Genomic DNA, 21,811 nt, shown 5'->3' on the forward strand with positions numbered 1-21,811 from the left:
TGCAGGACCTGATAGGATGGGTAGACATAATATCGGAGAGGCGGGTCCCTCAAATAATTTAAATGGATTTATCCAGGCACTGGTCCGTAGATGAATTATGATAAATTCTGGATGTAGTGATGGATTCTTGGTGATAAATCCATTTTACCTAATTACTAATCCCCAAGGGTTTTTTTTTTTTTTTGGTCTCACTGGGTTACCAAACATTTGGAGAGACATTTGGTTTCATAAGATTTATTTCTAAGATCTACTTTTGAGAGCATTTTTTCAAGTATGATACTGACATTGTGTGCGCATTCACATGACATGGTAACTCTGCTTGTCCTTAATCATATACTGCTGAACCAAAGACTATCTGGAGACAAGTGCCCAATTCTTCAATAATTTAATGCTACACTTTTTTTTTCTCCCAATACCTCATATCCTGTCCCTCTTTGTGTACAAACTAGTGGCATTATTTAACTGTGATTAGCTGTCCTTCCAGGCATTTTACATCGGTCTAGCCAATTTCAAAATTTACTACCTGGATATATATCCTCAAGCACTTCCTGTTTTACATTTCTTAATCTAAGCAAACATTGCCTTGAACTGGATTGGGCATACTGTACCTAACTGCTCCCCCCTGCCATTTTTTGCAGCAATTTTGAAAAAGTGAAGAGCTTAAAGTAACAGCAAGTTCAGTAGTGTTAATCATCGACATGCTGCATGTTCACATTGGGCACAATGCTAAGCCTCGTTTTTGAGTATGGGAGCCAGTAACTAATGTTTGCAGTTTCTAGCCAGCCACTTCAAAATTAACCATTAAAACCATTTGGGTTTACCTATCATACTTAACCATTAACAAACCAGGCATTAGGCTTAACATTTCATGTGAAGATTGACATATTAACCAAAGAACATTTAAACTAGCATTCCAAAATTAAAATACTATCTTCTGACATCAGTGTCTTACAACAGCCTTTTCCTATTTGGGTGCTTCCTAGATGTATGGACTTCTAAAATTCCCAGCCAGCATGGTAACTGCTAAGAATGGTAAGAGTTGAAGTCCAAACATCTGGAGAATGCTCAGATTGTGGAAGGCTGACATAAAATCAGTTTCTTATGGTTAAGAGAACTAACATTTCACTTTGTAATATTTTAACTACCAATAAAGAATAGTTCTGCTTTTCAGATAGAAATAACTCATTGTGTTTTTCTAATCTTTAAAGTATGCAGATGGAGTGAGATTGTTGATCAAAATCAAGGTGGAGGATACGAGACCCTCTCTCATTTAGACAAGCTTATAGGAAAACAGCTTTAAGTTCTGTGAGTACTTTGAAAAAGTCACATTTAGTTACGGTTGCACTAAAGGTTTGTTTTAGAGATCATAAATAAAATCTGTATCCTTTTCTCTAATGTATGCAAAAAAGCAGGCCAGGCTATATCTGCCTGTGAGTAAACAAGAAAGAAAGAAAAGTCCCAGAATTCATATGTGTATGTACATGTGTAAGCTTTTAAAATTTGTTCCTCCTTGCTCGCTCATTAACATATTTTTGTTGACCCACTTACTACCTTGCTAAAACCTCTTCATTTCTCTGAAAGATTTACAGACTAAATACAAATTGCATGATCATCTATAGTGTATTAGTACTGTATTCAAAATAATCATGGAAAAAGCAGTGGTTTACCACATTTCTGAAACATCAATTTCTTGTAAATAATGTTTTTTACAAGTGGAACACTGCTAACAGAACACTTCTTTTGAAAAAGTGAAGGGATGTGATTTTTTCTGATTGTGTCTTTGAGTTTCTAGAAAAGTTGCTCTGGGGAGTTGGGGAACAGGCCTCAAATGTGGAACTGGAAGTGCTTGGAAATACTAAGATACTTGATTCTTTTGCGTTACAAGCAAATAGTTCCAAGAGTGGCTTCCAGATGGAAACAAGTCTAGTTACAGTGTTTTCTCTTACCAATGCTGTCAGTTTAGCCATTTGTGCCAATGCTGGAAAAGGTCAGAAGCCACTGGTCTGATATGCTTTTTTGTTTATCCCTGCACCGTTTTAGCCTTTCCTGCTTCTCTTTTAGACTTGTATTCTATCGGTCTCATACTCTGCAGTATGTGTCTTAATTGTATCTTGAAAAATTAATAATAAATAAATAAATAAGGAAATGCTAAGGTATGGCTTTTGCCCACTTCTGTACTACCCTCTGCATTCCTCTGTTTGCAGAAAGAATACAGAATTCCATCCCATTTACCAGTTTTAAGCAAAAGAAGAACCCTACATGTATTCCGTGTACAAATATTGAAATAAATCTTTATCCCCTAACGTAACTGTAGCGTAAGTTAACATCTCTGGGAGAAAAATATTAAGCAGAATAGTATTGTAGAATAGTAATTTTCCTTTGTTCACTTATCTTCCATTTCTTTGGCTCCTTTAAAAATGTAGCTTTGGTTTAACATTTAGCACTACATTCTAATAGGTTTTGCTACTCTGTCTTATATACTGATACTGATATATGAGATCCCTGACTTGGGTGCTTTGATGACAAATACGTTGCCTCAGAGCAACACCTTTGTGACCTAATTGTGTCAGAGTAGTAGTCTTTATGATCTATTGTCTCATCTGCCTCCTTGCTTGTTCATTTGATATAAAACACTTAACTCTCCTCTCATCCCCTCCCCTACCCCTCCTTCCCTTTCTTGTTTGCTCTTTTTCTTCTTTTGCTCCTCATCATCTTTCTTATCTGGATGAAGACTGAATGCAGGACTCTCAGCAAATTTGCGGAGACAAAAGAACAGCAAAGGATACTAGCAAAGGATACCTTTTTTTTTTCCAGGTAATTTTGTACAATCAAATAGATAATGTATTTGCATTTCTGATGTTCAGGTTTATGCTAAATTGTATTGTTACTTGTTTTTATAAATTATTAGTTGCAGTTATTTAGAGATAATGAAAAGGTTCTATAAATTACTGATCTGAGGTAAACCTGAGACCAGGTTTCAAGTTTCAGTTGAGAGGTATATAATGAGTAGTTAGTACTTTATTTTTCTTATGTAGTTCATTTTTAATTGGAACTGTAGAGGGTTAAGATAATTTCACAGACTAAAAAGTTTAATATAACGTAGCAACTGATTTTTTTCTCATGTTACTTAGCTGAATGGAGAACACTAGAATGAGTAAGAACTTTATTGGATGCCTCCAGAACCTGCGTAAGTGTGTGTTACTATCTCTGTTTGATTCAATTAATGTAGCCTCTAGCCTGGGTGCCTTCAAGATGTATTGGGTCTGCAATAGCGATTCTGGTTGGGATTTATGGAAATTGCATGGTTCCCAGGTTGGAGAACACTAAACTATTTCTGTCCTTTCCTGTACTTAGTAACCTTGGTGACAAAGGAACTGATATTAATTTAAACATATGCTTTGGGATGTTTTTACGGTTAGGCACAATGGTAATTATTACTAATCAACATTGCAATTTTTTAGTGACTATACAAACACTATTTCTACTTCACAATGTTAATGTTTTGAATTCTAATTGAATTAATAAAGTTTAATGCCATGTTCTCCAAATCATCAGCTGTATCATGTTCTTGATCAAAGACATGGTCATGGTAGGTCTCCTACCTTTCCTTTCTTGAGGCTGTTAAGAAGGTGGTAGACTTGCAGGTTCCAAGGTCCCTGGAGGAAATGAATTATCTAGATCTGTTTCAGTTGGGTTTCAGGTCAGGTTACTGCACTAGGAAGGCATTAATTGTGCTTGTGGATAACTTATGGCAGGCTCTTGACGGAGTGTCGTATCCATCCTAGCCTTCCTTGTTCCTTTAGTGGCTTTAACTACCGTTGATCATGATATCCTTCTGGACCATCTGAGAGAGTTGGGAAGGGGGTGGGCATGGTCTTATGGTGGTTTTCCTCCTTTCTCCAAGGTGAATTCCAGTCTGCATTGCGGTGGGGGGGGGAGATCTAGCCCTAGGCTCTTTACCCACTCCCGTTTACATGTACATGAAGCCACTGGGTGAGGCCGTCCATTGGCACAGGATTAAGTATCATCAGAATGTTTGATGATACTTAGTTAGGCATTCCTGCCCAAGTGATGCTGCCAAGGGTCTTTCACAATGCTTGGAAGCTGTGAAGGTCTGGATAGGGAAGAAGAGGCTTTTTTTAAACTTTATTAATTTTCAAAGTATAGTTAAAATACAAAAGATAGAATACAGAACTAAAAAAAAAGAGAAACTATAAAAGTGCCAAAACAGAACATATAGAAAGGAAGTGACTTCCGACTTTCTCCAACACAGATATAAAAGCATATTATACCAATATAATCTCTTACCATTAATTAAACCTTAAGTCAAAGGCTGGATAGGGAAGAAGAGGCTTTAACTCAGTCCTTGTAAGACCAAATGGCTCCCCACAGCTGGACATCTTCCATTGTTAACCCTGGATGTTGTAGCATGTCTTCAGACAGAATTGGTGTGCAGTCTGAGAGTCCTGCTGGAGCCACAGCTTCTGTTTGAGGAGCAGGGGGTAGCTGTGCAAGGAGGTCCCTTGCACAAATCCATTCTGTACACTAGTTGCATCCATTCCTAGATCTGGAGGCACTGCTCACACTCATTTATGCCTTAGCCATTTCCTGGAGGATTATTGCAATCCATTCTATATGGGGCTGTCTTTGAAATGCATTTGGTAGCAGTGGAGAATGCCCACATGACACCACTGCTATGTGAGGTGCATTGGCTCCTGGTACACTTCTAAGTGTAATTCAAGATGCTGGTTGTCACCTTCTAAGTCGTACATGGTATAGGGCCAGGATATTTGAGGGACTGCCTGTCCCCAATGGTTTCAGCCCATCCCAGCAGATCTGGCAGGGTGGGCATGCACCAGTTCCCTTCTGTGACACAGTGCCACAGTGGGTCTCAGGAAGCATGCCTTTTTTTGAAGACCTGGCTTTTCCCTCAGGCAATGAGCAAAGATGCTAGTAGAGCCTAGTATGTGTGTCTTGTTTTATACTATCATAGAACGCTTGTGATTCCTTACAGAGAATCTGTAAGGAGTCTCAACTATTTTATTTGGTAGATGATGCTTACTGCGTTTTTTATTTCATTATTTATGTTTTTGTTGGCTACCTAGTGTTAATTGGTTACGATGTGCAGCCATATAAATTTGCTAAATAAATTGCCAAGGACCTTTTTTATATGAATGCAACCAGTAGTAATTTCTGGGATTGTAATTGCTGCTACAATAATTTTGCTTCTCTTAATAGTTCAGAAAGGTTTATAAGATATTTGTACTAAACAATTGCATGCTGTTCTGGTTACCCTGATATATATCCAATAACCAGTAGAACTTCATAGCATCCATATGATATTCTTCTTAACTTTTAGCCTGTGAATTCTGTCAACGGGCTGATGACTGTCCTGAAAAATATGGGGAAAAGAGGACTTATGAGGACTATAATCTCACTGTTCATTATTATTGTGTGGTAAGTACTTCTTGCTCCACCCAAAGAATTGTGATAAAAGGTTTTGTTGGTCATTGTTTCAGTCTAGGAAATGAAAGAGAAATGTGAATCTTGAAATATTCTCAAACTGTATGCTCCTTCTGAGACAATATAACACCATTAAAAATAGGGAAGATCTGCCACTTCTGTTGAGAATCTTCACAATAGGCACCCCTGTCTTTTCTGAATTCAATTTCAGGTTATTTTCCTCATTCAGCCAATTGTTGACCATAAACAAGTATTCAACAATCCATATCATTACCTGAAGATACATTTGTCCCTGACTGAAGAGACATCCTCAGATGAGGAAAGGTACCCTGAAGAAGCAGTCAGGGAACAACACTGAAAGCTCTGCCTCAAGCACAGCAAAGGGGTAGCATCAGTTTCTACTGATCCTGTCCCAGCTGACTCAGACCATAAACTGGAATCCCATCCTCCCAGCCCATAGGAGTGCTATTGCAACAAAGTTGGAGGAGGGCATGTACTAAGAAGAATCTGGCACAACACATCTAATAAGGTGTAGTTCTGGAAATCAGAACTAGTTAGTGCCTAGGTAGATTATGAAAACTTCCTGTACGCAAGGAATTGTCTGGATATGGAATAGGCCAGGACTAATGTTTTGTTGCAACCAAAATTTGCATAATTTATGTCCAGCTTCTAACTTCAGCCTCCTCAGAAGTCTTTGACTTTCACCTGACCCCAACAATGTCAACTGTTAGTTTTGGATTTTTACTAATGGTGAGATTTTTCCCTCCTTTTAAATTTGGACAGTAATTTAGATCTATGACCTTGCTTGATGGATTTATAACTTGAGTTGCTAGTTAATTCACTCAGTGCAGAAGAGCCAGGAGAAGAAGTGACAGAGAAACTGATTTTGGTATCTCTGGCAGTGCTTCCTATTTCTAAATCTTATGGCAATCTAGGAGAATACTGTGATTGTTGGTATCAAAAGCAGTTGAGAAATCAGAAACAATCAACAGATCTCATCACTAACCTTCCATGTTTTTTGCAATGGTTCATAATTAAAAGTCAGAGCCAATTTGCAGTTCTTGCAGATGACTAATAAGCAGCACAAAAAGTAGTGTTTGGTCACTCTTCCTCCTTGCCTTACCACTTTATTTTAAGATGAAGAGGGGGAAATAGTACCAGCATGGCTGCAAAAAGCTGCAGGTCTTAGTGCAAAGATTTGGTGGCAGTCAAGAAGTACTGTAACCAAAGGAAAGGAGAAGTCACAGACCTGAAAAACTGACATTAGCAAGAATACCCACTAAAGAGAACATTATCTATTGCTAACCAGTGGGAAAGCTGTGCAGTGGAAATACCTTTAAAGCTCAAATGAAAGTTTTGTGAATTAAAATTTTGGATAATCAAATGGAAGAAAATCCATTTCGCTGTTCAAGGGTGATGTCAGCATGGGAACAAAGGGATGTAACCCCATTGCAGGAATAATGCCAAAGCTCCATGCAGAAATGTGCCACGTAGAAGTCAAAAGGGTGCAGGTTTATCCTGAATTCATTGAGAATGAGAGTCAGAATAGAAGCATGCAAATACTATGCTGAAGCGGAGAAAACTTATTTTAGGGTGAAAAATCGCGACTAGAAAGTGGCAATAAATTTGGGTATCATTTTGTACAATAAAGCTGCAAAGTAACTTCACAGCTGATAGTGTACCACTTTGAAAACAATGGGAATTGTCATCAAATCATGTCTGTATTTCCTAAAAAGCAAGTGTTGCCATATAGAACTATCTGAACTTGTCCTTGGCCTTCATATTTCTTGGTTGGCTGGGAGATGTGGACCAAATGCAAAAACATGTACTGGTAGTCCTCACTTACTGACCACTCATTCAGCGACCGTTCAAAGTTACGACAGCATTGAACAAGGAGATTTACTACCAATCCTCAAAGCTTAGGCTGTCAGTGTCCCCATGGTCATGTGATCACAATTCAGGCACTTGGCAACCGGCACACATTTATGATGGTCACAGTGTCCCGTGGTCACATGATTGCCATTTGCGACCTTCACAACTAATTTCTGACAAAGTCAATGGGGAAGCCAGCAGAAAGTCGCAGTCACGTGACATGCTTAATGACCCCCAATGATTCAGTTAGAGACTGCAGCCAGAACTGACATTGTAAGCCATGCACAGTCATGTGACTTCACTTTACAACCGTGTTGCTTAGTGACAGAGTTGCCACTCCCAACTGCGATCGGTAAGTAAAGACTACCTGTACTGAATAGATGGCAACATTAATTCTGAGGCAAATATATTGTAAACATGACTCAATAGTTTACTGAAAATCACATATAATTATAATGCAGGTAAACCTCAGTAATGATTAAATTATATGCTTTCTTATGGTGAAAGGTTAATGCAGATATGTCTGGATTGTCATTTGATTTCATTCATCGTTATTTTTATCATAGTTAATGTCAAGTGGGATTTGGCAGAGAGGTGAAGATGAAGAAGGCTTTTATGGTTTTTTACCTGAAGATATCCAAAAAGAAATTAATCGAGCTGCAAGACTGGTAAGAGATTTTGAATAATGAATCTGTTCCAAGGAGTTATAAATATTTATAAATTTAAATGTATGCTAAACTTACATTGGCAGTAACTTCTTAGATGTAATAAATTAAGCTGTTTTGGTTGAAAAAGAAAAAAGTAAACTTTTGTTCTCAACTGGTCTGTGGAACTAGATTTATGTTAGTCTTGACCAGCTGAATTAATCAGGTCTTTACCTCACATAATGAGAAGACAGGACACCCTGGAGAAGATGCTGATGCTAGGGAGAGTGGAAGGCAAAAGGAAGAGGGGCCGACCAAGGGCAAGATGGATGGATGATATTCTAGAGGTGACGGACTTGTCCCTGGGGGAGTTGGGGGTGTCGACGACTGACAGGAAGCTCTGGCGTGGGCTGGTCCATGAAGTCACGAAGAGTCGGAAGCGACTAAACAAACAACACCTCAAATATGTCAAAAGCATGTTTATAGCTTCCTTCAAAATGAACTGTCATCACAAAGGATAAAAGTACTAAAGATGGATAGCAAACGTTTAGAGCAGCCTTTCTCAACTGGGGTTCCGTGAAACCCCATGAGAGACTGTGATCAAAAAAATAAACTTTTTTTTAAACTTTGCACACCACACAATGCAGTGGGGATTTTTACACGCTGTGACTCAGCTGCCAGCCTCTGCTTTGCTATTATAAAAAATGGTGAAATGTAGATTGTGTAGATTAGAAATGAATTGTATTGTGAAATTTTTATATTTTTTGCAAATGTTGTGCAGAAGTTCTCTGAGACCTGTAAATTGTTTCAAGGGTTCCTCCAAGGTAAAAAGGTTGAGAAAGGCTGGTTTGGAATAAGATTCAAATGGAGGTCTGTTGCTCTTTCTTCCTATGTGAATGCTTGCTGTAGTACACAGAGCCTCCATACCTTTTGGAACACATTTGAAGAGGGAGCAGCAAAATGAGATGAGGTTAAGTTCTATCCTTTAGATAGAATAACAACCATTAAGTATTTAATTTAACTTTAGTATTGTTGCTAAGTTTCATAAAATCTAATTTTTAAAATAGGAGATGCTCAGAATAAGTACAATAATAGTGTTCTGCTCAGTCGCAGGGTCTGCTTGTTTTGTGATTGGGTTCATCTATTACAACAAGGTTATCAATTTGTGGTGCATTGGGAGTTTATCAGCTGGCTTGTTGCAAAGCCTGATGCTGATTAGGGCTGAGAGGGAATGACTGGCTTAAGGTTAACATAAAAGAGAAGATACTATTACTTTGTGTGATTACATTCTTGAAAACACTAAACAGTTGTATCCTGGATGGGCTATGCAGTGCAGTCTGTAGGATTATTGTCTGTAGGTAATGAAAGGAAAGGAAAATTTGTGTTTCATTTGAAATGTTAATGCTTGAAACCTATAGGGGATGATAATAATTTATTAAACTATTTAATTTATATTAAGTTTGTAATGTATACAGGTATGTTAAATTTATAAATTTAATAACTTATTAAAAATTTTCTTCACCAAATATTAGCAAAAAAGCCTGGTTACAATTTGGGCATCAGTGATTAATTATTTCACTATGGCACCAGTGTGTTTTTTCTTGTATAAACTTTGATGAAAAATAACTGTTTTTCAATAAATGCTGATAAAAGTATAGTGCTTAAAGTATTTAAATCTATTATGGGCTAGATTCCTAAGTATTGTGATAAATTCTCCTTATTTAAGACTATTTAATATGGTATTTTTTAGAAATGTACTATCTGTAAGAAAAAAGGTGGTTCAGTTGGTTGTATAGCATCCAGATGCAAACGAAGCTACCACTTTCCTTGTGGGATAGAAAGAGGATGCCTTTTCCAATTCAGAGAAACTTTTCCGTAAGTATGTTTTGCTTCGGTATTTCAAGTTTATTGGAAATAATTTGTTTTCTAAAATTGCAAGTATTAAAGTTCCTGCTAATACACTTAGTAACACCAGATTAACTTCAGTTAATATGAAAGTAAAATTGGTCCTTGCTGCTATATCTGAGAAAATGTTTTTCCAAAGGACTTGATTTACCTGAGTAGCAGTTCTGTTTTTTAAGCTATGTGATTCTATGCAATTCTGCCTGTCTAATTTAAGGTCATATTGTTGGAAACACCGACCCACTCAAAAACGTCCTTCTAATTGTAAAGGATCATCACAATGTACAATATGCTTGGAGTTGGTTGAACACGCACCTGCATACAACATTTTGACAAGTCCATGCTGTAAAAATGCTTGGTTTCATAGGGAATGTTTGCAGGTATGTCTGGATTGCTATTATAGTGGAAGTCCCTTTATTACTCCAAAAAAGAAACAAGCTATAAATTGTCATTGTTAAAATGTAGATCTGTATTCAGAGTAGGTTGGAAGTGAAACAAGTATGTGGATGAGATGGTCCAGGGAACCCTTATAAACTGGAACTACAAGGTTTGAATGAAAAGTAATGCCTCCATCTCCATAACTTTAGTTTATATAAGGATATTTTAATAAATGAACTAGGGAAATAATCCTTGAAATGAGTTCCTTTGTTACCTATATTTACTTATCCACATAATCACCACCATTCACTATAAGCTTCTGCCAATGATGGACAAGCTTCTGAAAGCTGTCACGAAAGAACTCCATACTTTGTCTCTTCAACCAGGTCCTGACAGTCCTTTCCACTTCTTCATTTGACTCAAACAGATGCCCACAAAGGTATTCCTTCAATTTGGGGAAAAGGTGGAAGTCGCATGATGCCAAGTCTGGACTGTATGGCGAATGGGGTAAGGTGGTGAGATCCAACTTCACAATTGCCTCTTGGGTGGCTTGTGAGGTGTGAGGCCTACCATTGACATGCTGCAACAAAATTTCCTTCTTGCACTTCCAAACTCTGCTTAATTGTTGTTTCAAAGTTTTGAGTGTTGCAATGCAGTGCTCTGAGTTGATAGTGGTGCTAACTTAAAAGTAAATCCACATGAAAAATCTGTGTCCCAAAACTGTAACCATGCGTTTTCCTGCCAAAGCCGGGGTTTTGAATATTTTTTTTTCTACAGGTAAAGCTTAGTGGTGATATTCCATGAACTGATGCTTCATTTCTGGATCATGAGAATAAGTTCATGTTTCATTGGCTGTCATGAAGCTACAAAAAAATTCCTCACCTTCATTCTCTTAGCATGGCAACACTTACTGGCAAATTTCAACTCTTGAACCTTGCCCAGTGTGCAAGGAACCCATCTTGCACAACCTTCTGATATTGAAGGACATGTGACTCACATGTTCCTGCTAAGCTAAATGCTAAGCCTGACAGTAATGTCCCTTTGAATGATCTGCCAATTGTCCTTAATCGGTTCATCAGCCTTTCTGATGTGAAACTTCGTTGCTATCATAGATGTCCACTTCATTCTTGATCACACAAAGTAGGTCTTCCCTATTCACCATCTTTATATTTTTTGACCCAGCAGCACACAGTACTCATTGCAATACAGTCATCACCATAAGCAACCTACATTCAACAATTTCAATTGGAGGGATTCCTTCAATCAAAAATTCAACATGGAGCATTGCTTAAAGCACACTGAAGAATATTCATTCTAAGCTTCCATTTCAAACGATGAACAATAGCAACACAATCTTTTCTCATAGCAATCTTCTACCAGTGAAATGAAATAACAGATGCTAAAGATTATGTCAGAGCTTTTAGTGCATTAGTAGTGTCATCTGTTGGTGACTTTGAAGGCATTACTTTTCATTCAACCTTTGTAGTTAGCATTTGCAAAATTTAAATTAAATGGAAAATTTGTCTCAAGCTGAATCATTTGTTACTACAGATATTATGCCTTAATTTTCAAAGGCATTAAGTGGTCTCTGTAAAGTAAATAACCTTTATTGATCATTCTTTATTTTTCTCTCTTGGATTCAGTGTCAAGCTCTCAGTGCAGGAATATTTTTCTTTAGATGTCCTGTGTGTAATAATAAAGAAAAATTTCAGAATGAAATGTTAAGAATGGGAATCCATATTCCAGAAAAGTAAGTCATTTAAATTATTTTTTATTATCTTATTATATTTTGTGATTGCATTCTTAGGCTGTATTTTGCTGTTGACTAGTTTAACAAGAAAAGCTAAAGTGCAGGATTAAGGTCTTCTAACAAATGTTTGAATGATTCCAGAGATGCTTCTTGGGAACTGGAAGAGAATGCCTATCAAGAACTTCTTCAGCGTTATCAACACTGTGATATTAAAAGATGCCTTTGCAAAAATGGAAGAGACTTCAATGAGCCTGATAGGTATTAATATATACTTTCTTTGTCAACAATAATGTCTAGTAGTTTTTCAAACGTAGCAAATACAAAATTGAAATTAAAAAATCAAATGATTTATAATTAAGTCAAAGAAATTGTTGACCATTTACTTTAATTGGAAGATAAGGCTTTCTTTTCTATTCATAATTATCTTAGTCATTTATTGTATATAACAAATACATTGTTTATTTGAAATGCTAAATCCTATTTTTATTACAATAGTTATCAAAATTAATGTTTTAAAAGAAATAAGTATATGCCTATCTGCAATCAGATTAACGATCTTCATCCATATGCTACCCTCTGAGTGCGATGGGCGGTGAATAAATTAAATTTTTATATATATATATATATATATATATTTTTCTTTCTCGCCCCTATGGGTGGTATGTGTCTTCTTCAACCTCAGGTCCTCTACCTGAGGCCTGGGAGTTTGAGGGTTCTGCGCAGTATGTTAGCTGTTCCTAGCACTGCACTCTTCTGGACAGAGAGCTCTGATGTTGTTCCTGAGATCTGTTGGAACCACTCTCCCAGCTTGGGGGTCACAGCCCCAAGTGCCCCTACCACCACTGGGACCACTTTGGCCTTCACTTTCCACATCCTCTCTAGTTCTTCCTTCAGGCCCTGGTACTTCTCCAGCTTCTCATACTCCTCCTTCCTGATGTTGCTGTCCCTTGGCACCGCTACATCTATCACCACCGCTGTCGTCTTGTCCTTGTCTATTACCACAATGTCTGGTTGATTGTGTTAGCCAGTCTGGGTGAGAGCCTGCTGCTAGCAGTTGGTTCATCTGTGCTGCTAGACGTTTATGCACTTCTGTCAGTTTCTTTAGCCAGTAGGTGTGGATCATGTCTGGGCCAGGTGCTGTCCAGCTCTTCATGTTCTTGACCCGCTGTTGGATGTCTGCTACTGTGATGGTGACTGACTCCTGCTCTGGGAGATTTCTGTGGTCTGCTTTCAGGTCCTGTAGCCACTTTGATCTGGTGCTACATGTCTTCTCTTTCTCCCATGTATTCTTCCAGTACTGTTCAGTTTCTGCTGTTGGTGGCTCTGCTGTTACTGTGTTGTTGCACTGCAGTTGCGAGTACACCTTGGATGGTACTTTGGCGAACAGGGCATTTATCTTCTTGGCCTCTGCTTCTCTAGTGTATCTCCTTAGTCTGGTAGCCAGTGCTGTGAGCCTTTGTTTAGCAGTCTCTAGGGCTTCAGATGGAGTCAGGCCCTTGTATTATTTTAGTAGCCAAGTCTTATCCTTAATCTCCACACCCTTCTGTAGTTCTACCAGCTGACTAACTTCTCTCCGAGTTGCCTTGATCTTAGCCTCCAACCTCATTTTCCAGGGGTGATATGTACTCCTGTTCTTCTGGATCATATAGCCAAGCATCTCCAGGATTACAGCAGCTGTAGCATATACTAGTTCATTGGTTTGAGTTATGGTACTAGTAGGGATTGTCGCGAGGGCTCTGTTGGCATCTTCTAGCATACTACTGATGGTACTTCTCCACTGAGCCTTGGTAATCGGTCTCGAGAGTTGACTGTAGCTACTTTATATATACAGTACTGGGCAAAAGTCTTAGGCCACCATTAGATTTGTTGTTTTAGCAATGGTATAATGACCATATATAATTATTTCTCAGAGCCCAATGCTACGCATGTCTACTCAGAAGTAAGTCCCATTATACTCAATGGGTAGAGGTGTTCGTTTCCGGTGAATAGGATAGGATTACACCTGCTTCCTGCAGAATACAATGGGCTTACTTCTGCGAAAGGTAAATAACACCGTTTTCAAACACCTCTATCAATGGGGCTTACTCCCAGGTAAGTGTGGATAGGATTGCAGCCTCAGTCTCTTTAGTAGAATACAACCAGAAAATACAGGAAATTTGTATGCAGTATACAGGAGATTTGTATGCAGTATTCGAAAACAGAAATAAATAAGTATATATATATACTTTTGCGGAAGGGGAACAGGGTGAAAAGGCTAAGATATGCTAAAGCTCACAAAGATTGGAATGAAAATCAGTGGAAAAGAGTATTACAGGGTGATGAATCCAAGTTTGAAATTTTTGGGTCCAATCATTGACAATATGTGAGAAGAAGAGTTGGAGAGAGATGGACGAATGAGTGCTTGTGGCCTTCAGTGAAAATTTAAACAAACACAATTTTCAGAACATCTTAGCCTAAAGAGACTGAGGCTGCAATCCTATCCACACTTACCTGGGAGTAAGCCCCATTGATAGAGGTGTTTGAAAATGGTGTTATTTACCTTACGCAGAAGTAAGACCATTGTATTCTGCAGGAAGCAGGTGTAATCCTATCCTACTCACAAGAAACAAACACCTCTACCCATTGAGTATAATGGGACTTACTTCTGAGTAGACATGCATAGCATTGGGCTCTGAGAAATAATTATATATGGTCATTATACCATTGGTAAAACAACAAATCTAATGGTGGCCTAAGACTTTTGCCCAGTACTGTGTGTGTGTGTTTGTATAAGTAAATAAATTTCTGTGTAAGTCGGGGCTTTTTCTCCTCCTCCCCAGGGAAGCCTTATTGTTAACTGCTTTCTGTCAAATAGTGAAAATTTTGCTTTTTCAGAAAGCTTTTAAGGGTGACAACATAGATTATCTGTTGGACTGAGTTGCCCATAAATTAGATTGAAAGGGATTTGTGTCTGTGTGTTGCTGTAGCTTTTTCTGACTGTGTTAGTTCTTTTGATTTGTAGTGTACGTCAGTCTGTTTCTTAGCAGTTATTCAGTAACAGTGGTTTGTAGAACAAAATATAGTTGAACAGTCATGTTAAATATCAGTAAATTCATTTTCTGATAGAAAGTCAGCCTAAAATAATTTAAAATACTGTTAGTCTTGTACTCTTGTATTTTGTTACAACTCAATGAATGTATGATCTAATTCCTCTTCAGAAAGAATGAAAAATTAGGTATGTTCCCCGCCTTGAGTTATTTATAAAAATAATAAAGGTGGGATGAAAAATCTAATAATAAATAAATAAATAATCCTATTGCTGAATTAAAGTTATTGTCATAATTTATAATACATTTTTGTTTCTTTTTAGCAAATGGGAAATAAAACGCTGTCAGTATTGTGGTTCTAGTGGAACTCATTTGGCATGTTCCTCACTAACAAGCTGGGAGCAAAATTGGGAATGCATAGAATGTAGGACTATCCTTGCTGAATCAAATGGTATGAACATACTGCTTGTAAAGCTTGAATTAACTGAAAGCTGCTAATAATTTATGAAATAAAACACGTTTACTTTGTTATACAGGAAGTGCTCAGAAATGGCGAAAGCGTTCTTTGAGTATGCCAGAAAAAACAGATGGAGATAGTTTGATGGAAGATCCATCACCCAAATGCCCTAGACAGTCTCCAGGATCTCATCTTGGCTTCCATGTCAGGCATGTGATTTCCATCTTCTCACAAGCACGTGAAAATGTTTAGAGAACCAGTTTGGTGTAGTAGTTGAGGTGCTGGACTAAAAACTGGGAGATGATGAGGTTCTAGTCCTCTCTCAGGCATAGCAATCAGCTGGGTGACTTGGGCTGGTTACTCTCTCTCAATCCAACCTCACCTCATAGGGTGGTGGTTGTGGGGAAAATAGGAGGTGAAAACATGTACACCACCTTGAGGTGTGCAAAATGAAGGTGGAATACAAGAACAATAATATCTATAGGTTGCACTTATGCTGGCCAAAGTTTAACATGATATAAATAAGCTGAAATGTGCTACAGTGAGTTCAAGCTCATATGATCTCCTTCCTTTTCTTTTTCCTATATAGCAATAACAACACTTTCTTTTGTTCATATTGTTATGCCACTCTTACTGACAATCTATAGTAAACATCTGAAACTAATTCTAAATAATGTTAAATTCAAACCATATTTCATGAAATTGACAACTATAATAGAAGATTAGTCACAGTTTTGAGTTGAACAACCCCACAGACTGTGCTGCATCAGAAGCTTCCAAACTCTTCTGCTCAAGCTACATTCTTGTGTGTTTGTATTTTGCTAAACTATAGCTTAGCACAGTGTTACGTTTTAAGCTAAAAGGCAAGAATTTTATGGTGAATTCAATGCATCTCTTAGAAACTGTTTAAAGCAGCTTTTTGTACCATCAGAAAAGTTGCTCTCCAAGGAAGGAATCTAAGAAACTTTGTGCTGTTCAGTGTGTCAGGAATCAGTGTTCATGCCGTGTTAATTACCCTTTCTACGCTGGCTTATTAAAATACTAGCTTTTAGCGAGAAACCCCAAACATAATTCATTTAAGGTCATTTTTTAAAAAAATCTAGAAGCAATGCCTTTTGCCCAGAGTACTCATTTTTAAAAATGAAATTACACTGCAAATGGTTTCCTTTTGCGTTATATATTATAGATATAACTATTTGGATTATGAAGAATCTGACTTCAAAGTAGGTTGTACTTGTATATGTTTTCAACTTTTGATTTGTAAACACAAATCTGTAACTGAGTAGAAACTAAAGTTATTCTTGGGGGTGTTCTTTTCCCTTCAGGTCCCCAAAGATAGTATGCTCCAATGGTTTTACTCAGTGTTCACAACCAGATCTTCCCTCTTCTAATAACAGATTTTTACCCCCATCTGCCTTCATCAGTCCTTCAGTAAGGAATTTGTCTTTAAGAAAAATGTAAGTTAATAAATAGTTGTCATGTAATTATTGAGTTTAAAAAACAAGATGTGGGTGTTTGTTTTTAACTTTGCGTAACTTTTTTTTAGATCATATTGCAAATTGCTTTTAAATTCTTTGACCCCTGAAGATTCCTTTCATTCACAGAGAGGTTAACCAAGCTGACAGTTGAAAACTTCAATATTTTTAAGAGACAGCATCCTCTACCACATCTCAGAGTTGGGCACAAGCAAACTGAGTGGGTATATGGAAGCACTCAGTGAATACCACTCTCTCCTGTGACACGTTGCTATTAATTTTGGCAGGACTGATCTGGCTTTGCTACCAGTTTGTATTTTAAAGCGGTTTGCCATGTAATACGGGAAAATGTAAAATAACAAATACAATTTTAGTTCTTAGGATCCTGCCCATTGTTTCAAAATTAGTGATGTTGGCTTTGAATCTAAGTGGACTTATGCAGATAGACAGAATTCTTCCATTGAGGGACAGTAATTCCAGTGATCTCAGTTGTAGAAAGGAAGTAGTTCGCTCCCACATATGCATGGAAGTGACCACACTATTCTAGGAAGATTATTCGCCAGTGCACATTTTCAGGAGGTATAAACAGCTACACTTCTATTAGTATTAGTTAACCAGAATTCCATTCAAGACATTTCTATTAGCAATCAGGACCCCAACTCACTTTTGCTATTTCAATAGAAATGTGATTTTAGATGCATCTTTAATAATCAATGAGCCTTTTCTCTGAACTTTGTATCAAATTATGATGCAGAATAATCCTTTTGCTTTTTCATCTAAAATTAGTCCATTATTGTAAATATTAAATAATTTTATACATGTTGGGGAAAAATGAATTAATTTGCACCTGATTGTGGTACTTGCTTTTCATCAAAATTATTGCTGAAATTCCTAAATAGATGCTTTGTTAATCATATAGGCAACTTGGAATGCAGAAAAGAGAAGTCTCCAATATTCTGAGGGAATTAAGATTACAAATTAATACCAAACCAACAAGGCTGAATATCAACAGACAAAATATTTGGGGTAGTGCTATAAAAGGATTTCAGAAGCGGAACTTCAATCCTGCGAACACAATTGAAGTAAAGTATATAAACTGCAGGAATAAAGAGGTGGATCTCTGTTGCTCTCCTAAGGAAGATTTTTTTCTATTACTGATGCTTCACCTTCAGAATTCATCATTATTTGAAGGGGACTTCTCAAAGAATTTGTCTTTTGATTCTCAAGGTAAGCCTGACATGTAATATTTGGAATATACAGCATGAGGGGATATACAGTGGATATAAAAAGTCTACACACCCATTAAAATGCCAGGTTTTTGAGATGTAAAAAAAATCAGACCAAGATAAATCACTTCAGAATATTTTCCACCTTTAATATAACATATAAGCTGCACAATTCAATTGAAAAACAAACTGAAATCTTTTAGGGCGAAAGTTTCCAGGCTTTAAGAAACCATTTCTTATAATGGTTTTGTGGGATGCAGTAATAGAAGGAATTAAAGAAGTGTTAGCGCTCAAACAGATCGTATCTTTTTCATCCTATAAATGCCTAAGTGGTTAACATGGATTTTACTGAATGAAACATAGTAATGCACTTGCTGATATGGGCAGCTATGGAAATCAAATAAATCAATAAATAAATTTAAGAAGGATTCAGAACAGAATTTCTATCAACAGTGAATAGTAAATTGTAACTTTAAGAAGCAAAGGGCACACAATACAATTTGTTACAAGGAAGGGTTCCATTCTTTCTGAATCATAAAGATAACAAATGAAATTTCAGAAATGACTTGATACTATTCTTGCAGGTTCCATTCTCAGATGCTAAACAGAATTTCCATGTTCCCAAACAAATCATATCTTATTTCTAATGCTGAGAAGAAATGAAAGAGCCGTTTTCTTGGCTTTATGGGCTTCGAATTGTAACTGGCTAAGGACTTAGGAAAAATAATGATTTTTTTTCCTCACATTAAAACAAGTTTCTACCAGTTGTATTCAAAAGCATAATATATTATTTGTACTTGCAGCTCTTAAAGATAATTTATACTATGAAGCAGGAAAAATGATTGCAGTTTCTCTGGTTCATGGAGGCTCATCTCCTAGCTTCTTCTCTAAAACCTTGTTTCATTGCCTCGCCTGTGGCACAGAAAATGTGAAGCCAACAGCTGAAGATGTTGCTGATATAGATGTTTTGCAGACAATAGAGAAGGTGAGATCTTGCTGGGTAGCACAGTAGGATATATCTTAGAATAAATGGTAATTATTGTTAACAATATTAAGCACAAAATAGCTCTTCAGGGAACTTTTTTGTAAGAAATGAACAAACAGAATAATATATGTATCAGCATATTCGCTAGACAAATGCGATCAACAAAATATCAAAATAAGAAAGAAATGTGTTAGCTTGAGTGGTTCATTAATGCTGCAACTATACTTGGTTTTCTTCTGTAGATAAAATCTGCCACAACACTGAGCAGCTTAGAATCAGCAATAAGTGATTGCTCTGAGTATCTTGCTTCTATTGGATGTTTCAAACCTGTAACAGCACTACAGGATAAGAATATGTTGGTGAATGAGATTCTGAATTACCATGTCATCAAGAGAACACTTTTACCATTTGAAAGGTTTGCTTGCTGTAGAAATCATTCTTATACTTTTTAACTTTATGATTGAGAATCATTTCAGCTGTTTCCCAGGAAAATATTATGTGATGTCCTGTATGTATACATTAAAATGTACATGTTTGCTCATATTTTAGTGATTTTTCACCAGATTGCTTTTTCTCTTTAATCAATTAGTATTGAAAAATTAATGAATTATTTTGTTAAAATGTAAAGTAGGTAAAAAAAAAACCTCTTACTCAATACTCAGATATGCTTAACAAATTGTTAGTTTCTTTGAGGATTGTTTCAACAATCATAAGTTATTCAAGCAAAAGGGCTCTGAAGCTTTCCAACATATTTCAGGAGATTTTAGTAGATTTGGAAAACCCATGGGTAGAAGGATAAGGAATCAATACAAGCCATGAGTAAGAATCTGCAGGCTTGTATCTCTAATTCAGGCAATCACAGGAATCATTTAGTAAACATAATTTTAAATGTTCTGATAAATAGAGGTAATACTTTTAAATGTTCTGACAAATAGACATCAGCCAGTAGGTTTTTGCTTTAAAAACAAGGGGAATCTGTAATATGAAAATAAGTTTGATATAAGTTTGATCCACAAGGGAAATATTTCTTTTTATGAAAAGCAACACTAAAGCCTCATAGCACTTTTTTAAAATTTCTTTCTGTGCATCTCTATTTCCCCAAAAGCTTTAGACAAGGTTTGAAAACACTTGGTGTTTTGGAAAAAATACAAATGAATCCCGATGCATTCTGTAGCATATTATGTCACAAACCTGAGAAACTTTCAGCAAAACTTCTTGGTGATCTCTTTACAATTCACTGTTTATCGGGAGCAGACAAGGCCAGAAGTCTTGATTTCTGGATGGGTTACTTACAGGAGACAGAAGGTAAGAAAATGGGGTATTGCCTACTTCGGTGACTTTGAACTAGGCTTTTGAAATAGATCTGTACTTGTAAGATAAGAAGCATCAGCTTGTATTGGTGGACAAAACCAGGCTTGTTTTGCACTTTTTATTTTACATTATATTTGTAATTACAATTTCCTGCAGTCAGTATGTTACTATTCTATTTCATCAGTAACTTCCTAAGTAATGTGACATCTTGATTAACTACAATGGCTTTTTCAAAAAAAATCTTCATATTTCTTGGTGTAGGTGGTGAGTCAGCTGTAACTCTAGAGGACATCTTAGTATTTGCAACTGGCATCCGCAATATTCCACCCATTGGCTTTGATCCTGACCCTTCAGTTAAGTTTCTGCACATAAAATACCCCATCGGAAGGAGAGACCTTAACTGTTTAGAGCTTCCAATAACAAAATCTTATGAGAAGTTTAAAAAAGTTCTGGATATTGCCATCAGACGTGCTCTGTTACAGTCAGAAGTACATTAGTCACTAAAATGAATACTGAAAACTGATGAAGCATATAAGAAGCTTGCTATCTGCTACTGGAAAACACACACACACATCCTCACAGGTTTAAAACTTGATCGTGGAAATGCTTAGTTTCAGTCTTTACATTTTGAACATTGTTTCAAAATGATGAGCAAACAAAGCTTTTAAATCGATTTTGCATTATTTTTGTTCTGAGTTTTGTTTTTATTTTTTTGGCCAAACAACCAGCAAGTGACTGGTTGTCTATGATTGTAGTGTACTCTCCATTTTATATTATCAACATTACACATCAAAACTTCTGCAAATGGATTCAGGGACCCTTTCCAATTTGTAATATATCCACTTTATATACTGCGTTTTTGTATAAAGATTTGAGATGTGGGTGTATTTATGTGGATCCCTGAGATGGGAGATGTTAATTTCACACAAACTCCTTTAAAGTATTCTAGTTATTGGTTATAAACATGAAAAAAGAAACTAAAGATTACCTCATTTTATCTTTTCCTAAATATTTTAATGCTTAGAACATGTATTATACCCAAAATACCCAATAACTCTGTTTCCGTTCTGCAATCATTCTAACTTTTTAAAATATATATATAATTTTAAATGTGAAAGGATTAAAAAAAAACTGCATTGTAAGGATTCTGTATTCAGAAAAGGTATAATTGAAGTCAGATGCATTTGTTAACTCAGTTTCATGATTTCAATTAGTGTTGTGCAAAATGTTTTGACATAGAAGTGTTTTGACCTTGAAACAACAGTTCCTCCCTTACCAGAGTGGTTCTAGCACTGCTCTGGCTATACCAGAAGAGGTCTAAA

At 36.7% G+C, this 21,811-nt stretch overlaps 1 protein-coding gene across 1 annotated transcript; it reads left to right on the plus strand.

Moving 5' to 3' along the window:
- Positions 1-1,218: 1,218 nt before the first annotated feature.
- On the plus strand, positions 1,219-21,560 carry G2E3 (G2/M-phase specific E3 ubiquitin protein ligase). The gene is made up of 16 exons (XM_063290008.1): positions 1,219-1,305; positions 3,132-3,187; positions 5,360-5,457; positions 7,902-8,003; positions 9,730-9,854; positions 10,099-10,261; positions 11,903-12,009; positions 12,151-12,267; positions 15,359-15,486; positions 15,572-15,701; positions 16,818-16,949; positions 17,887-18,194; positions 18,997-19,178; positions 19,421-19,593; positions 20,284-20,483; positions 20,751-21,560. The coding sequence occupies exons 2-16, from the start codon at positions 3,136-3,138 to the stop codon at positions 20,984-20,986; spliced, it is 2,253 nt and encodes a 750-aa protein (XP_063146078.1). The 5' UTR covers positions 1,219-1,305; positions 3,132-3,135; the 3' UTR covers positions 20,987-21,560.
- Positions 21,561-21,811: the final 251 nt, after the last annotated feature.

Source organism: Candoia aspera, chromosome 1 (assembly GCF_035149785.1).
Source record: "Candoia aspera isolate rCanAsp1 chromosome 1, rCanAsp1.hap2, whole genome shotgun sequence".
In the NCBI taxonomy this organism is placed as follows: domain Eukaryota; kingdom Metazoa; phylum Chordata; class Lepidosauria; order Squamata; family Boidae; genus Candoia; species Candoia aspera.

Bases quoted from the DNA above. Each gene is read 5' to 3' on its own strand.
- G2E3 (XM_063290008.1), top strand. From the start codon at position 3,136: ATGGAGAACACTAGAATGAGTAAGAACTTTATTGGATGCCTCCAGAAC. The intron at 10,262-11,902 runs GTATGTCTGGAT...TCTTGGATTCAG, and splicing joins TTCATAGGGAATGTTTGCAG to TGTCAAGCTCTCAGTGCAGG. The intron at 15,487-15,571 runs GTATGAACATAC...TTTGTTATACAG, and splicing joins TATCCTTGCTGAATCAAATG to GAAGTGCTCAGAAATGGCGA.